Below are 15203 nucleotides of genomic sequence, written 5' to 3'. Positions count from 1 at the left end.
GCATTTGCAAAAGGAATAGTTTTAGGTGGTTCCGTCGACCCTGAGACACCCTAGACCCTAGTTGATGGCTTTAGGTGGTTCCGTCGACCCCGAGCCACCAAAACCCAAAATGATGGCTTTAGGTGGTTCCGTCGACCCCGAGACACCCTAGACCCTAATTGATGGCTTTAGGTGGTTCCGTCGACCCCGAGCCACCAAAACATAGACAACATAGAAAAGACCATTTTGAGCATAGACAACATATCAATAATAAAAAGAACCATTTTTATCATAACAACATATCAATCATAAAAAGAACCATCCAAGCTTGCATAATCAATAACTCCAGCATATCAAGATAGTCCATTCCAGGCATTCACTCATAAGTTGCATCCACATCAACAAAACCCATATATGGCATTGATTCTTAAGTACACCACCAAAGCAAAGATGACATTGTACACCACCACATGAAGTATCTAGTTACCACTTGCATAGAAGTACCCCCCCCATCCAGTATGTCTACCACCAGCACCTCTCCCAGCAACAGATGTGGAGGGAGCAGTAGATGTGGAGGGACCAGATTGTCTTGGGGCAGAGAATGCACCTCTCCCTCTCCCAACACCTCTTGCAGCACCTGGTGCAGCACCTCTCCCAGCACCTCTTCCAGCAGCTTGAGCTGCTGCAGCACCTCTTCCAGCTCCTCTCCCAGCTCCTCTCCCAGCTGTTGGTGTTGTTGTAGGAGCTGCATGAGAGGTTGTTGTTGCTGGTGTAATAGCAGCACCACCACCATTGGAATTCCTTGCAAGAGGCTTGCATAAACAAGAAGGAAAATGAGTAAGTACTTAAAAAAATGGAATGTACAAGAAGGAAAACCACTTATAAGAGGATTACCACATGTTTGTTCTTCCTCAAAGCCAGCTCAGGCTTCAACTGCTTGAGGCAGCTTGTGTACCTATGTCCTTGCAGTCCACAATTGCCATATGTTATAGTCCCCATTCTTGATGTGTCTTTAGGCTTTGGAACTTCAAATTTCCCCTTGATCCTCTTCTCTTTCTTTCTTCCTCTCTTCACTTTAAATGCAGGTGGGTCAATGTCTGGACCAGGGGTCTTTGTCCAGTCATGCTCACCAGGAACTGGATAGATCATTGGTTCATAAGCTGCCACATAAAATTCTTTCTTGAAGAACTTGCTGACATAATCCTCTGGTTTTCTTTTGCCCTTGTTGATTGCTGAGATGGCATGGTTACATGGGATGCCACTGAGGTCCCATTTTCTGCACCCACATGTGTGCACTTGCAAGTCAACAGCATGGGTTTGCTGCCCACTTGTAACCTGCCACAAGTTCACACCAGCTTGAATTGGTTTGCAATATTTGGCCCTCTCCTTCTCAACCTCTAGCTTCTCACTATAATGGGGTGTTATGTCCCATCTAGCTGTCTTTGCACTCTCCCTATTCCTATGCCACCTCATCATCTGTTTATCCTTTATTCCATCACACATTGTCCTAATTGGTTTCTTCCTAACATCTAGGACATACTTGTTGAACACCTCAGACAAATTGTTAACTACAAGGTCAGTCTTGCAGTTTGTGTCAAATGCATGCCTTGCCCATGTTTTCTTGGGTATTTGACAAAGCCACTCCCAAGCTTCCTGACATTCAGCTCTAAGGTCATTCATTGCAATGTTAAATTTGTGTTCACTATATGCATAGGCAGCATTATCCATACACTTCTTCAGATCTTCCCTCCTAAACCCAGCATTTTGGAAGTTTGCATAGATATGCCTAAGGCAGAACCTTTGGTTGCACTTAGGAAAGACAACATTCACTGCATTTAGTAGGCCCTGGGACACACAATTAAACTAGCTAAGCTACTATCTAGCACAAAACAACCATATAGGAACAAGGACATAAGATGCAAGCACATACCTTTTGTCTATCTGACATTATTGTATATGGACCAAACTGTCCCTCTTCTCCTCCTAGGCAGATTTTAAGTTGGTGTAGAAACCAACACCAGTTAGGTGTGTCCTCTTGCCCAACAATACCAAATGCTAGTGGGTATATATTGTTGTTGCCATCTCTACCAGTGGCAGCAAGTAGTTGAGCACCAGTAGTTAACTTAATGAAGCACCCATCAACACCTGAATGAGCAAGCAAATTCAATATTTAAAACATTCAAATGCATTTCAAGATGAAACAATATGTAACTAATGCACAAGGTGAACAAACTAATCAATGAATGGTCTGCACCCCTTGAGAAACCCCTCCCTTGCTCCATTGATGCAATAGAACATAGCATGGAATCTTGGACCTGGATGGGGGATTTTTTTAGTGGGTGTTGGAGTTACAGTAGTGACTACTACTCTACTCCCAGGGTTTGTATCCATCACTGTTTGAGCATAGTCTTTCAACCTAGGGTATTACTTCTTGTGGTCTCCTAGCACAGCATCAATAGCTATGTTCTTTGCTCTATATGCCATTGACTTGGGCACATCCACACCATACTTCTCCATGCAAGCATCAATCAAAGTCTGAATGCCAGTTGTTAGATCAGATCTGAACAGTGACTCATACTTCTGTGCAAGCCACTTGGCACTTACCCTTGTTGTCTCTGTACTAGTAGGGCAAGTGTGCTTAATTCTCATCTTCTTAATTACAAAAGTAGTTTCACCTTTTATAACTGCTGCCACCATAAAGAAGTTGCAATTTTTTTGGTTGCATTCTACAATTATTCTTTGATCTGAGTTCCTATGATATCTGAAGTTTCTTTCTTGAGTGATGTGTAGGTTCAACAAAGCCTCTCTGAATTGATGTTGATCCAAGAAACACATGTGTAGACATAATTGCTCATGTGGTGCATCCATTTTCTCATTGTACCATTTTCTAGGAGGCCTCTGCTTTGCCCTGCTTTTCCTTTTCTTTGGCAGCACAAATGACAATGGCTCAAAACCATCATCATCAGCCTCCTTCAAAAAACCTTTCTCTTCTTCATCAGATGAAGGTTTGAAATTAGGTTCCTCCTCTGATACTACACTTGAATGTGACCTTGTTGTAGGCCCTCTCCTAACTGGAAGCTTCTGTTTCTTCTTCTTCTTCTCTTCATGTACAATTACAGTTTCTACATCCTGTGAAACAACTTTGTCATCTTCATCCATTTGAAAAGGTTCCTCAACCTCTGTTTCACCCTCATAATGCACAACTTCTTCCTCCTCAGATTCTTCATCATCTGTTTCTTCCTCTTCCATTTCATCATACTCTTTCTGTTTCTTTCCCTCAGCCATCTCTATGTCATCAGCATCACCCATATAAAAAGGTGGTACATCAATGTCCTCTTCACCTTCACAATCAGAACCACCACTGCCAACATATCCCTCTTCTTTTTCTATTTCCATAACAGCTTTCATTTTTCCTTTTACATTCTTGCTCTCTTGTGTGCAAAGACCAGTACCATGAGCTACACTGTAGCTACTACTCTGACTTTCAAATGCAACTCCTTCTTCATTAACAGCATAGATGGGTGCCTCACTGAGATCATATAACACAGGCTCTTCATACACAACAGTGGATAATTCTTGCCTCTCAAACTGGCTGCAAGGAGGTGGACATGCCCTCACTAGCAAATTTAAGACCTTAGACTCCTCAACCTGCTTCTTTACTAATTGCAACTCAGCATTACACTCTACCATCTCCAATCCTTTCTCCCCTAATTGTGGATTCTCAATGTGAAACAGCAGATCATATTCACTAAATCCTTGGGTTTCCATCACTGCAATCATATTCAAGTATGTTACATCTGAACTGCAGAGCTTCAACTCAAACATTTCTGAAGCATCAAAATAGAACCTAACATCCAAAATGTCATCATACAAACTGCAAAATGAAATAACAGAAAAAATGGTTAATAAACAATTTTACTTAACAGATAAGCTAACATATAAACAAAGCTTTGTTTAAGTTAACATATAATTTGGACTCTGCTCTAGTTAGGAATTTTTTAAGTTAACATATAAACAAAGCTTTGCTTAAGTTAACATATAAACAAAGCTTTGTTTAAGTTAACTAATGGTGCTCTGCTCTAGTTAGGAATGATTTAATCCACTATGCTTCTCTGCTCTGCTCTGCTCTAACTAGGTAACACCTAATGCTGCTCTGACAATTTGGACTAAGAAATAACAATGTAATCCACTAATGCTGCTCTGCTCTGCTCTAGTTAGGACTCATGTAATCCAATATACTTCTCTGCTCTACTTAGGAACTAGCAATTAGAGTGCTAAACATGCAGACAGTAAACCAGGCAGTAAACCCTAACCCTAATCCCCAATTTCAGTTTGCAAAGATGGAACAATGGAACACTTACAGAACACCACCGATGCCATGAGTCCACTGATGGGCGGTGCTAGGGTTGGCCAACCAAATTCGCGTCATCTTCAGCCTCTGCTCCATCGACAACGCCGGCGCCGCAAAATCTTCGTCCTCGCTACTGTACTCCGAGCTGGAGTAGCAACCACTCCCATCGAGGTCTAAGCGGGGGAGGTCGCCGCCGCTCGCATCGCCCTGGCCATCGTCGCCTGCCGGAGTAGCCGAGGCCATCGTCGCCTAGGGCACAGCAGCCGCGGGGGAGAGGAGGGCGCGAGGGACGAGCAGCCGCGGTGGAGGTGACAGCGCCTAAGCAGTTCGATCCATGACTACGGTGGCGTGGTGTGGCGGGCGGCGGGGCGGGCGGGAAGGCAGCCGCCGGCGAGGAGGAGAAGGAAGAGGGCAGAGCGGGGTCGGGGTGTGGCTCGACCGCACCAGCCGCGCCCTAAACGGTGCGAGCCAGCCTCGTCCCAGTCAGCGCCCAGTCAGCGCGCGGGCGCGCGCGCACTGGCCAGCGTGTCGCCTGACGGGCGGGCCCAACCGGTCAGCTTTTCTGTCAATACGTATAAAACACACTTTTAGTCTTTTTTGCAACGGCTCGCCCCAATCTTGGTACTGACATGTAAAAATTACCAATCTTGGTACCAATCTGCTTCCAATGCCCCAATTGTGGTACTTCTGTGCAATTTACTCTTCTGTGCAATTTACTCAGTTGAGGAGTTGGTGGCTGTGGAGGGCTACCGAACACGCCCTTAATATATACTCCCTCCGTTCCGAAATGTAGGTCGCTGGCGACCTTGTTCCGACCAGGTGAAATTGTGCAAAAGGACAGTAATACCCTCAATTTGAATTGGAATCCTGCGTCGTGTTCTACCTCCAGCTCCAGCTCCACCTCCGCCCTCGCCCTCGACCTCCAGCCCTGCCCATGCCCCCGCCCCCGCCCCCACATCCGGCGACTGCGCCAAGGTCCAGGCGCCCCCACCTCCGGCGATTGCGCCAAGGTCCAGGCGCCCCCACCTCCGGCGATTGCGCCCAGGGTCCAGGCGCCCCCACCTTCGGCGATCGCGCCCAGGTCCAGGTCGCTCCTCCTCTCCCACGTCCAGGAGCTCCTCCTGGACCGTGCACGCCCAGGTGGAGGCTCTTCCTCGAGCTGCTATTGGGCTCGGCTGATGCCTGGATGTGATTCAAGAGATGTTTGCTGCCAATAATTCGACAAATAATGTGAACAAGTTAACTGAATTTGGCAGTACTGATGGAGTATAATTCAGAGATATCACTAAATTTGAACTGATAATTTGAAGACAAGAGTACTCCATCAGTATCACAATTCAGAGGTACTCCACTGATTCAATAGATGTACTGATGGTGTATTTGCTGTCAATAATTCAAGACAAGAGAATTCAATATATTTGCCGCCAATGATTCAAGTGATACTCCATCAGTATTTGTTCAAATTATTGTACAGTGTACAGACTTGCTACTGAATTTGGCAGATTTTTCAGTGCAAAATACTCAGTTTAAAACTGTATATAAATACTCCCAAATGCCAAAATTCAGAACGTGTGTATACATAATGTGTGTATACAGAAGAATGCCAAAATGCCAAAATGGAGTATATAAATATGCCAATATGACAAGAGTAGAAGAATGCCAAATGTGTGTATACCGAAAGAATGCCAAATGGAGTAAAACTGTAGGTCTTGATTCCTTTACAAAAATTTAGAAAGATATGTTGTACAGAAAGAATGCCAAATGGAGTACTCCAACAATTTGCATCATAATGGAGTACTTACTCTGCTTAAGAGGAAAGGAGACCCCTGTTTCCTGCTTAATATTCACAGCCCATGGCAATTTTTCTTGCACCAAGCACCAAGCATCAAGCAACAATTTGCATCATAATGGAGTACTTACTCTGCTTATGTTTCTTTCATCTTTTACTATGATCAGCACTTGCTGTTAACAGTTGCTATGAGTAAGAGCTGCGACTTGTTGTTAACAGTGGCACCAAACATCTCTCGGTGGCAATCTTTTGGAACGGAGGCCGGAGTCGCAGCTCTTGTACACTGACCTATCAAGAAGAAGAAGAGAGCAGTAAGAGAGCAAGCAATAACATTACTGAAATTACAGAGAACCAAAATTGCAAAATTCAGTACTCCATAACATTGATGATACTTTACCGTGCTTGGAACTATACTGAAATTATACCCTGTTATGACCAGCATATTAGGGGCTTAGCCAAGTGGATTATGGCCCAAGTATCTTAATCATTATTAGGGGCTTAGCCCAATTATCTTATCGTATTAGGATCGTTTGCTTAGGAGTCAAGTAAACCTCTCTATATAAGAAGAGGAGATGTATCAATCTAATCAAGCAAGAAGCAATCAATATTTGCTCGACTTCCCTTAGGGAGCCGGGAGACCTAAACCCTAGCCGCCTCTTGCGTCCGCCGCCGTCGCACCAGCCGCAAGGACGGCGCCCAGCCGCCGGCCGCCGCGCAATCTCCTCCTCCCTCCTCCCTCCTCCCTCCTTCCCTTACAGGCTACGCCCTAGACCGGATAGAACCCTAGTTTCTACCAATTTGGTATCCAGAGACTCAGGTTCGATCATGTCGTCATCCCCACCCACGCCGCCGCTGCCCATCATCACCACCGCCCCGATGACCACGGCCGGGTCCCCAACGCCGCCGGCCCCAATCACCTCCGCGCCGCCGTCAACGATCCCCGTCTTCACGCCGGAGGAGATGTCCAGCACCTTGCGGGACCTCATGACGGCCGTCCAGGGCATCACCCTATACCTGGCCGGCCCGCACGCCACCCCGCCGGCTGCGGCCCCCACCTACAGCCATCCGGCGCTGCACTGGCCGATCCAGAACACGTCTGGCCCGAGCAGGACGCCCCTGCTGCCGTTCCAGGCGGGACACACCAGCGGGCCCCCATCGCTGCTGCACCTACAGCCGCCCTCAGCTGCAGCCCAGCTCTGGCTGCCGTGGCCGTCCCAGGGCGCGCCTGCAATTGGCGGGACACCGTTGCTGCCGTTCCAGGCGGGGCACCACAGCGGGCTGCCACCGCCGCTGCTGCACCTGCAGCCACCCCCAGCCGCGGCTCCCCTCTGGCCGCAGTGGCCCCCTACTGCCACCGCGGCTACCGCCGCGTCCGCCCACTCTCCACAGCAGCCGCTGCAACTCCAGGCACCACCTCTGCCCAGCTCCGGACTGACGTCACCGGCCGGCCTGCCGATACACCAAGTCCGGTTCTCGCCCTCCCCGTCGCCACTACCAGCTTGGGCGGCTGGGTCTTCGCCATCGCCAGTCTACACCACGGCTCCAGAGCAGCCGACCCCGTTTCCGCAGTTTGGCAGGCCATCCGGCTCCGCGGGTCCCTACCCGGAGTACTCCGACCAGGCGCCACCCGCCTCGCTGCTCCGCACCTCCGAGCCAGCTCAACACGGCACTCCGACCCAGACACCACCGCGGTTCGCCAAGATCGACTTCGCCACCTATGACGGCACGAAGGACCCCCTCAACTGGCTCAACCAGTGCGACCAGTTCTTTCGCGGGCAGCGCACCTGGCTCGCCTCTTACCACCTCCGTGGCACGGCACAGACCTGGTACTACGCCCTTGAGCAGGACGAGGGCAGCATGCCCCCTTGGGAGCGCTTCCGCGAGCTCTGCCTCCTTCGTTTTGGGCCCCCGATCTGCGGGAGCCGCCTGGCAGAGCTAGGCCGCCTTCCCTTCACCTCCACGGTTCAGGACTTCGCCGACCGTTTCCAGGCCCTGGCATGCCACGCGTCCGGCGTGACGGCGCAGCAGCGGGCCGACCTCTTTGTCGGTGGACTTCCGGATCACATTCGCGTGGATGTAGAGCTTCGGGGACCCCAGGATCTCCAGACGGCCATGTACTACGCCCGTGCGTTCGAGCGCCGCACGGTGGCCGTCCAGCAGGAGTCACCGTCCCGGGCCACTGGGTCGCTACCCTGGCCAGATCCCACTCAGGGTCGGCCTGCTCAGGCTTCCGCGGCACCCCTCGCCGCGACCGCGGCGCGCCCGTTCCGCCGGCTCACCTCGGTCGAGCTACTCGAGCGTCGCCGCCAAGGGTTGTGCTTCAACTGCGACGAGCCCTACACGCCCGGCCACGCCTGCCCACGACTCTTCTACCTGGAGGTTGCAGACTACATTCCGGAGGACGTCGTCGCCGCCGACCCTGCCGCCCCAGCTGTCACGAAGGTGTTTGACGCTGGTTGATCACCTCGAGGAGTTCAGCAAGCGCTTCCCCACCTTACAGCTCGAGGACGAGCTGTTTGTGCAGGCGGGGAGAAGTGTTATTTCCAGCATATTAGGGGCTTAGCCAAGTGGGTTATGGCCCAAGTATCTTAATCATTATTAGGGGCTTAGCCCAATTATCTTATCGTATTAGGATCGTTTGCTTAGGAGTCAAGTAAACCTCTCTATATAAGGAGAGGAGATGTATCAATCTAATCAAGCAAGAAGCAATCAATATTTGCTCGGCTTCCCTTAGGGAGCCGGGAGACCTAAACCCTAGCCGCCTCTTGCGTCCGCCGCCGTCGCACCAGCCGCAAGGACGGCGCCCAGCCGCCGGCCGCCGCGCAATCTCCTCCTCCCTCCTCCCTCCTTCCCTTACAGGCTACGCCCTAGACCGGATAGAACCCTAGTTTCTACCATACCCCATGTGAACAAGCAAGCAAGCAAAATTCAGAAAAAATCAGGAAAAGACAAAATTGCTCCAACAAATGCTTGCACTGCACTACACTGCTCCAAAATTAACAGAAAAGTTAGTTTAGTTTTACTTAGGTGAAAAGGTTTAATAAAAAAAGGTTTTCATTTACTGATTTTTTTAATTAACAAAAAAGGTTTAATTAACAAAAGAGGTTTAATGGAAACTTTCTTTTAATACTGAAAAGGTTTAATTAAAAAAAGGTTTTCATTTTCTGAATTTTTTTAATTAACAAAAATGGTTTGATTAACAAAAGAGGTTTAATGGAAACTTTCTTTTAATACTGAAAAGGTTTAATTGACTGAAAAGGTTTAATTGATTGAAAAGGTTTCAGTTTATCTTAATTAACAGAAAAATGTTACAATTAAAATTATACTCCTACACTTTACAGTTAATAGGATCACTTTACAGTTTCAGTACATTTGATGCGCTGGGAAAATCACTGTAATTGGAAGCAAGATTCACTTTATAAACAGAGTTTCATAAATCCAAAGCTATACCAGGTTACCAGCAGCAAGAATCACTTTGTAACACAGCATAAATTGCAGCACACGGTAACTAGGTGAAGCTGCAGATTCATGACCAAGACTAGCTAACAGAAGCTACAGAAGTTCATGAGAAGATTAACAAAGACACAAAATTAGCTCCACTACAGGAAAGAACAGTACAGGAATCTACTCCTGGCTGCATGCCCCTGGCTGTTCTCCATGATCCCGTGCGCGCAGTGCTTGAACCCGTCGAGCACCATCTTGCGCATCTCCTCAAGATCACGAAGCCCGAAGCCGATGGGAGGCGCGCCCGCACCAAGATCCCAAGGCAGACTCGGCTGCCGCAGCCACACGGGCTGAATAGCGTGCCCCTGCTGCTGCTGCGGCGGCGGCGGCTGCAGGGACGGCGACGAGGAGGCCTCCCCGCGGTAGCCAGCGGGGCCGCCGGCGCACTCAGATCTAGCGCCAGCGCGCGCCTCCCTCTCGCCCAGTAGCGCGTTGCCGGCGCACAAAAATGGCAGCTTTCTGCATCTACTCCTCGCCTAGCAGCGCGTTGCCAGAGTAGGAGAGGGCGGCGTGTGAGGAGCGGTGAGCCAGGCGGCGGTGCGGAGCAAGATGCTGGCGAGAGGGGGAGAGAGGGCGCGTCGACAGAGAGAGGGCGGCGTCACGCGCGAGAGATAGAGAGAGACGAGTGGTGGGGAGCGAGTGGTGGGGAGCGTCGCGCGAGAGAGAGGGGAACTTGTCGGTCGGCACGAGAAGAGGGGTAGAATGGGAAATTCGGGAAATTTCGTAGCCTAGGAAATTTTGTACTACACATCGTTAAACGACCTATATTTCGGAACAGAGGGAGTATAATACTTCTTTCGTTTCTGAATATTTGTATTTTTAGAGATTTCAAATGAACTATCACATACGAATGTATATAAACATATTTTAGAGTGACGCATTTATTCTGCTTCGTATGTAGTTATTTGTTGAAATCTCTAGAAAGATAATATTTAAAAACGAAGGAAGTATATGACATTTGAACATTTCACAAAAGGATATTATAATACAAAGCAAATGCCAAACATACCACGAGGGGTGGCGACACAATTTTTATTCTTCCTCACTGGACGGTAAGCAGATTAGCGCCGACCTAATAAACCCGAATATATATAGGCACACCACATGAGGAAGCATTCCTGTCTTCTCTCTCGCTTTGTTTGTAAAATTGCCAGTTTTGACCCGGAGCGGCGCAAGGAAGCCATTCTTAGTTTTACAAGTGAATATGGTCAAAATGCACAGCTAAACATGCGCCAAAAATAAGGGTAACTTCAACGAACCGGCCCAAACAAACAGTTAGAAAATTGTCCCTTTTTTATTCATTTGGGCAGCCAGACGGGCACTAAAAGTTCGTCCGTGTCTGCCGGTTCATCAGTGCGCCTCAAGTACCGGCCGCATTTCAGTTTTGACGAAATTTCAAATTAAAATATACTGCAAAAAAATCCGTTCATGACATTAATTAAAATAAAAGGATAACAAAAATAAATTAATTAAGCCTAGATCTAGTGGCCGTCGTCATTGTCCTTGTCATCTTCCTCGTCGTCGAGGTTGATGTAGACTGGAGCCGGCCATGGATATGGCCACGGTGTCAGTCCTGCTGCCGGCCCATGCCTACTGCTTCGGCTGCAGCTACTCCGATTGCTGCTGCTTCGGCTCCACCCACTCAGGCGTGCAAGGCAGCGTGGACGTTCACGCCCACACATGCCCCACTAGCCCCGCCAGTGGCCACGACTTCGACGGTGGCGCGGGGGCCTCCAACGTCGAGACTTGGAGCACCAGTGGCAGGTGCAGGTCAGTCCACTAGGCCATCTTGGCCAGTTCGGAGTCCTCGATGTCCTTCTTGAGGGCCTCATCCTCCTTCTTGGTTGTGGTGTTGGAGCGCGCAGGGGCGTTGGTGCATGAGCGGTGAAGCATGACCAGCGACGCTGGTCGAGCTCATCGCCGAACCAAATGTCCCAGTGTGGCGAGTCCAATGCGAACGCCGGGTCGTGGCAGAGGTCACTTAGTAGCTGAGTGCGGTGGCGGCAGATCTCCGCCTCCCGCGCACGACCAGAGGCCGAAATGGCTGGCACTGGAACCCTATTCGGGTTCAAATGCCAGTCGTTCAGCATGTGCACGTTCATTTAGGGCACAGGGATGGCGTGTTCCCAGTAGTGCTCGCACCGGTTGACCGACACTTACACATGGTCACGCGCCGGCGGTGCAGCCCTGGCAGCACCACGATGAAGGTTGCCACATGGCGGCGCCGCCCCGAGGAGGGGCCGGCATCGTGGTCGTGCGCTCCATTTGTTCGCTTCCACGACATGGTGGGCGGTAGAAAATGGTTACGGGTTGACTGTCCAGCGGCTGGGGCAGAGGGAGAAAGAAAGAGTGGGCGTGGTGGGTACTCCCCACAAACGTGCATTAAAAAGGACTTACTTAGTGGTAGTTGGGTGACTGCCGTGTGGGGTAGGGTGGACACCAAGGGGGCATGCAACGCGCCCATCTGTTGTTTGTGTGACGCAAACCCGGCCCAAATTTAGGGTAAATTTACGCCCACATAGACACGAAGCGGGCATAAAATGAGTTTGGGTCATCGCGTTGGGTCTTGATTTCTGTTCACGCAGATTTAAACGGACAAAAGATGGATGAAATGCATATCTGCCTTGGAGTTGCCCTAGCACACTATTTTTTTTATTTATCTTCTTTCCTCGCTCGCCTCACTTTTACCATAAAAATGTTACTCCTTCCATTTTTGTTACTTCTTCCGTTTTTATTTACTCTGCATATTAGGTTTGTCTAAAATCAAACTTTATATTCTTTCAACAAATTTGTAGAAAAATATATTAACATATACACCACCAAATATATATCATTGAATTCATCATTGCATATATTTTCACACAATATTAATTTGTTACTATAACTTTTTATATTGTTTTTTATAAACTTGGTCAATTTTTATAAAGTTTGGCTTTAATCAATATTAATATGCGGAGAGTATTTATCCTGTTGGGTGGGCTGGCTTCAGAATTAAGGTAAATCCAAACACCAAGCAAACCCCACACCAAACACAACCGCAACCACACACACGGAAAGACCAAGTGGCGAGCTCGGAGAGGATTATTGATTTTCAGAGCTATAAATACGGCCCCTTCCACTTTCCAAATCGCATCGTCATCCTACACGCGAACCACGCCTCCGACCCGATTCACCAGGAGCGAGTCCCTCTCCGGGCAGCAGCAGATGGGGGCGACGGGCGACTCGGAAGTGGCGGCGGCGGAAGGGGCGGCGGCGGGGTGCCGCGCGCGGGCGGCGCTGCTGGGCGCGTACGAGCTGGGCCGCACGCTCGGGGAAGGCAACTTCGGCAAGGTGAAGCAGGCGCGGCACCGCGCCACCGGGGAGCACTTCGCCGTGAAGATCCTGGACCGCGGCAGGGTGCTCTCCCTCCGCGGCGCCGACGACCAGGTCCGCAGGGAGATCGCCACGCTCACCATGCTCGCGCACCCCAACGTCGTCCGCCTCCACGAGGTAATTACTACTACTACTAATCGCGATCTCCGCTCCTGCTGCTACCCCGCCGCTGCTGTTCTGTTCTGAACCGCCCTGCTCGTTTGATTGGTTTGATTTGATTTCATTTCCTTGTGATCGGTCAGTGGATTCGTTGACGAATCAGCCGCGTGCGATGTATGTTTTGCTGCCTGCTGACTCCCCTAGATCAGATGTACGCATCCTTGGTAAATTTGAGGAAAAGGCGAGCCGGGTTACAAAACATTGATCGGATAGGCGTTCATTATATCTAAACATCTTGATGACCGGGAAGAATCGCGCTACAGTTATCAGCCTGAGATTCCTTAAACAAAGGGCACTTGGAAGTGGGGATTGCGAGCATCATCGTAAGTCTGGTCACAATGTTGCGGAACTTAGAAGTAACATCACACACTTCAATACAACTTTGCTTATGTGTCACATATTTAATGAAGAGAGAGGTGCTTGTGGTAACTAGCTAAGTTATCGGAACATCACACACTTCAAGAAACAATGAGTCTATAACCTAATAAATACATCGTTGCATGACACTATATAGATGTTCCTACCCACTATGGAGGTAGTAATATAGTCTAGGGAAGTGTGTAAGTTACTAGCTTATGTTCTTGCCCATTGTGACCAGCCTAATGCTTATCCATATATGTTCTCGTACATAATTGTTGGAGGGATTCTGCTTTGGATTATCAGTTCTTATTAGTGTGTTATATACACGTAGGACACTAAACCTACCACGTGGTGTTGGTCCAGTTGGCAAGTTGTCTCCAACTGCATGTTGTCCGTTCGTTGGCCCACCCTCAGACATGGGCTAGTGGGCCCACAGATGCAGATTTCCATTTAGCAGCGTGCCTCTCTTGGCCGTGGATTCATATTATTATCTTTTTTTTTGTCTCAAAAAATATATTATTATCTTTTTTTGACATAAATATTATTATTATTGTTTGTTAATTACTCATTATTTTGGGGAATGGTTTGTTAAAAGGGCGATGCTAGGCGCCGGTGCGCCGGCCGAACAGTTTCGGCCGGTCCAGCCCTAGCCGTTGGATGCGCGCGATTAGCCGTCCGATTCCCCCGCGTTGACCCCTCCTCTCTTTCTTCCTCTCCTCTCCCGGCCGCCGGCCATCACCCCGTCGCCTGGACCTCTCTCTCCGCCGCCCCCGGTACTGGATGCAGCGCTCGCCACCGGTCGCCGCGCTCGCCGCGCTCGCCGCCGGTCTCCGCCATCTTCTCTCATGTTTCTTGACGGGATCTACATGCAGCAAAAACTTCGCCCCGTGGGTTGCAGCTCCCCTCCCTGGTGATGGTCGCGGCTCCGTCAACACCAGTCGCCTGTTGCAGCTCCGGCAGCTTGCAGTCGCGCGCCCCGCCGCTCGCACTCCAGCGCCGCCGCCGGACCCCCTGATTAAAGGTTGTAGCAAAATTCATCAATGGTGGCAGCAAAAAACACCACCAGTTGAAGCTTTTTTTTTCAGCTGTTGATTCCGGTTGTAGCAAAACTTGACGCCAATGGTAGCACGGCAAAATGCAGGTTGCAGCAAAAAACTTCACCCGTAGTAGCAAAAAAAACTATGGTTGCAGCAAAAATCAAACCCCGCCGCCGTCTTTCGCGAGGTTGCAACTCCGCCTTACATGGATGTAGCAAAAACTTCAGCGGTGGTAGCAAAAAACTACTACGGTTGCAGCAAAAAACAAACACTGTTGCCGTGTTTCGTGAGGTACATGGATGTAGCAAAAACTTCAGCGTTAGTAGCAAAAAACTGCTACGGTTGCAACAAAAATCGTCGTTGTCATCATCGCGAGGTCGCAGCTCCGCCTGATGGATGTAGCAAAAAACTTCGCCAGTAGTAACAAAATCCAACTGCGGTTGCAGCTTCTCCTTGTTGTGCAGTTCCATTGAAGCTTTTCTGTCTATGGTTGAAGCTTTTTTCAACAACTGTTGAAGCTGTTTTAGGTGACGGTTGCAACACTGGTATATGCGGGGTGCGTCCAGCCATGGCGGCAGGCAGCCATGGCGGCAGGCGAGGGAGCGCCTGGCCACCGGCGATGGAGGTCGTGGTCGCCCAGTCGCAGCCCGGG

General features: G+C 49.5%; 2 protein-coding genes across 5 annotated transcripts in view; one reads left to right on the top strand and one right to left on the bottom strand.

The window, feature by feature from the left end:
- Positions 1 to 332: 332 nt before the first annotated feature.
- LOC123190454 (uncharacterized) lies at positions 333 to 10268 on the bottom strand. Of its 4 annotated transcripts, none has more exons than XR_006496352.1 (5): positions 9738 to 10268; positions 6133 to 6407; positions 1910 to 5537; positions 874 to 1824; positions 333 to 791 (listed from the first exon to the last, which is right to left on the bottom strand). XR_006496352.1 is itself a non-coding variant. In XM_044603116.1 (4 exons), exons 2-4 carry the CDS (start codon positions 1925 to 1927, stop codon positions 459 to 461), a joined length of 1302 nt encoding a protein of 433 aa, XP_044459051.1. In that variant the 5' UTR covers positions 1928 to 6407; positions 9738 to 10268; the 3' UTR covers positions 333 to 458. The 4 variants fall into 4 exon arrangements, 1 of the variants encoding a protein (XP_044459051.1); XR_006496355.1 differs by having other exon boundaries at positions 6251 to 6407; XR_006496353.1 differs by having other exon boundaries at positions 1910 to 6402.
- Positions 10269 to 12742: 2474 nt separating this feature from the next.
- The window catches only part of LOC123190446 (CBL-interacting protein kinase 17), a gene marked incomplete at its 3' end in the record, with an annotated part of 5976 nt that continues 3515 nt past the window's right edge, over positions 12743 to 15203 (top strand). Inside the window, 1 exon segment of the mRNA XM_044603091.1 lies at positions 12743 to 13112. Coding sequence (XP_044459026.1) covers positions 12828 to 13112 — 285 coding nt within the window.

The sequence above is a fragment of the Triticum aestivum genome, chromosome 1A (assembly GCF_018294505.1).
Source record: "Triticum aestivum cultivar Chinese Spring chromosome 1A, IWGSC CS RefSeq v2.1, whole genome shotgun sequence".
Lineage (NCBI taxonomy): Eukaryota > Viridiplantae > Streptophyta > Magnoliopsida > Poales > Poaceae > Triticum > Triticum aestivum.
This window is presented reverse-complemented; position numbering and strand designations above follow the sequence as displayed.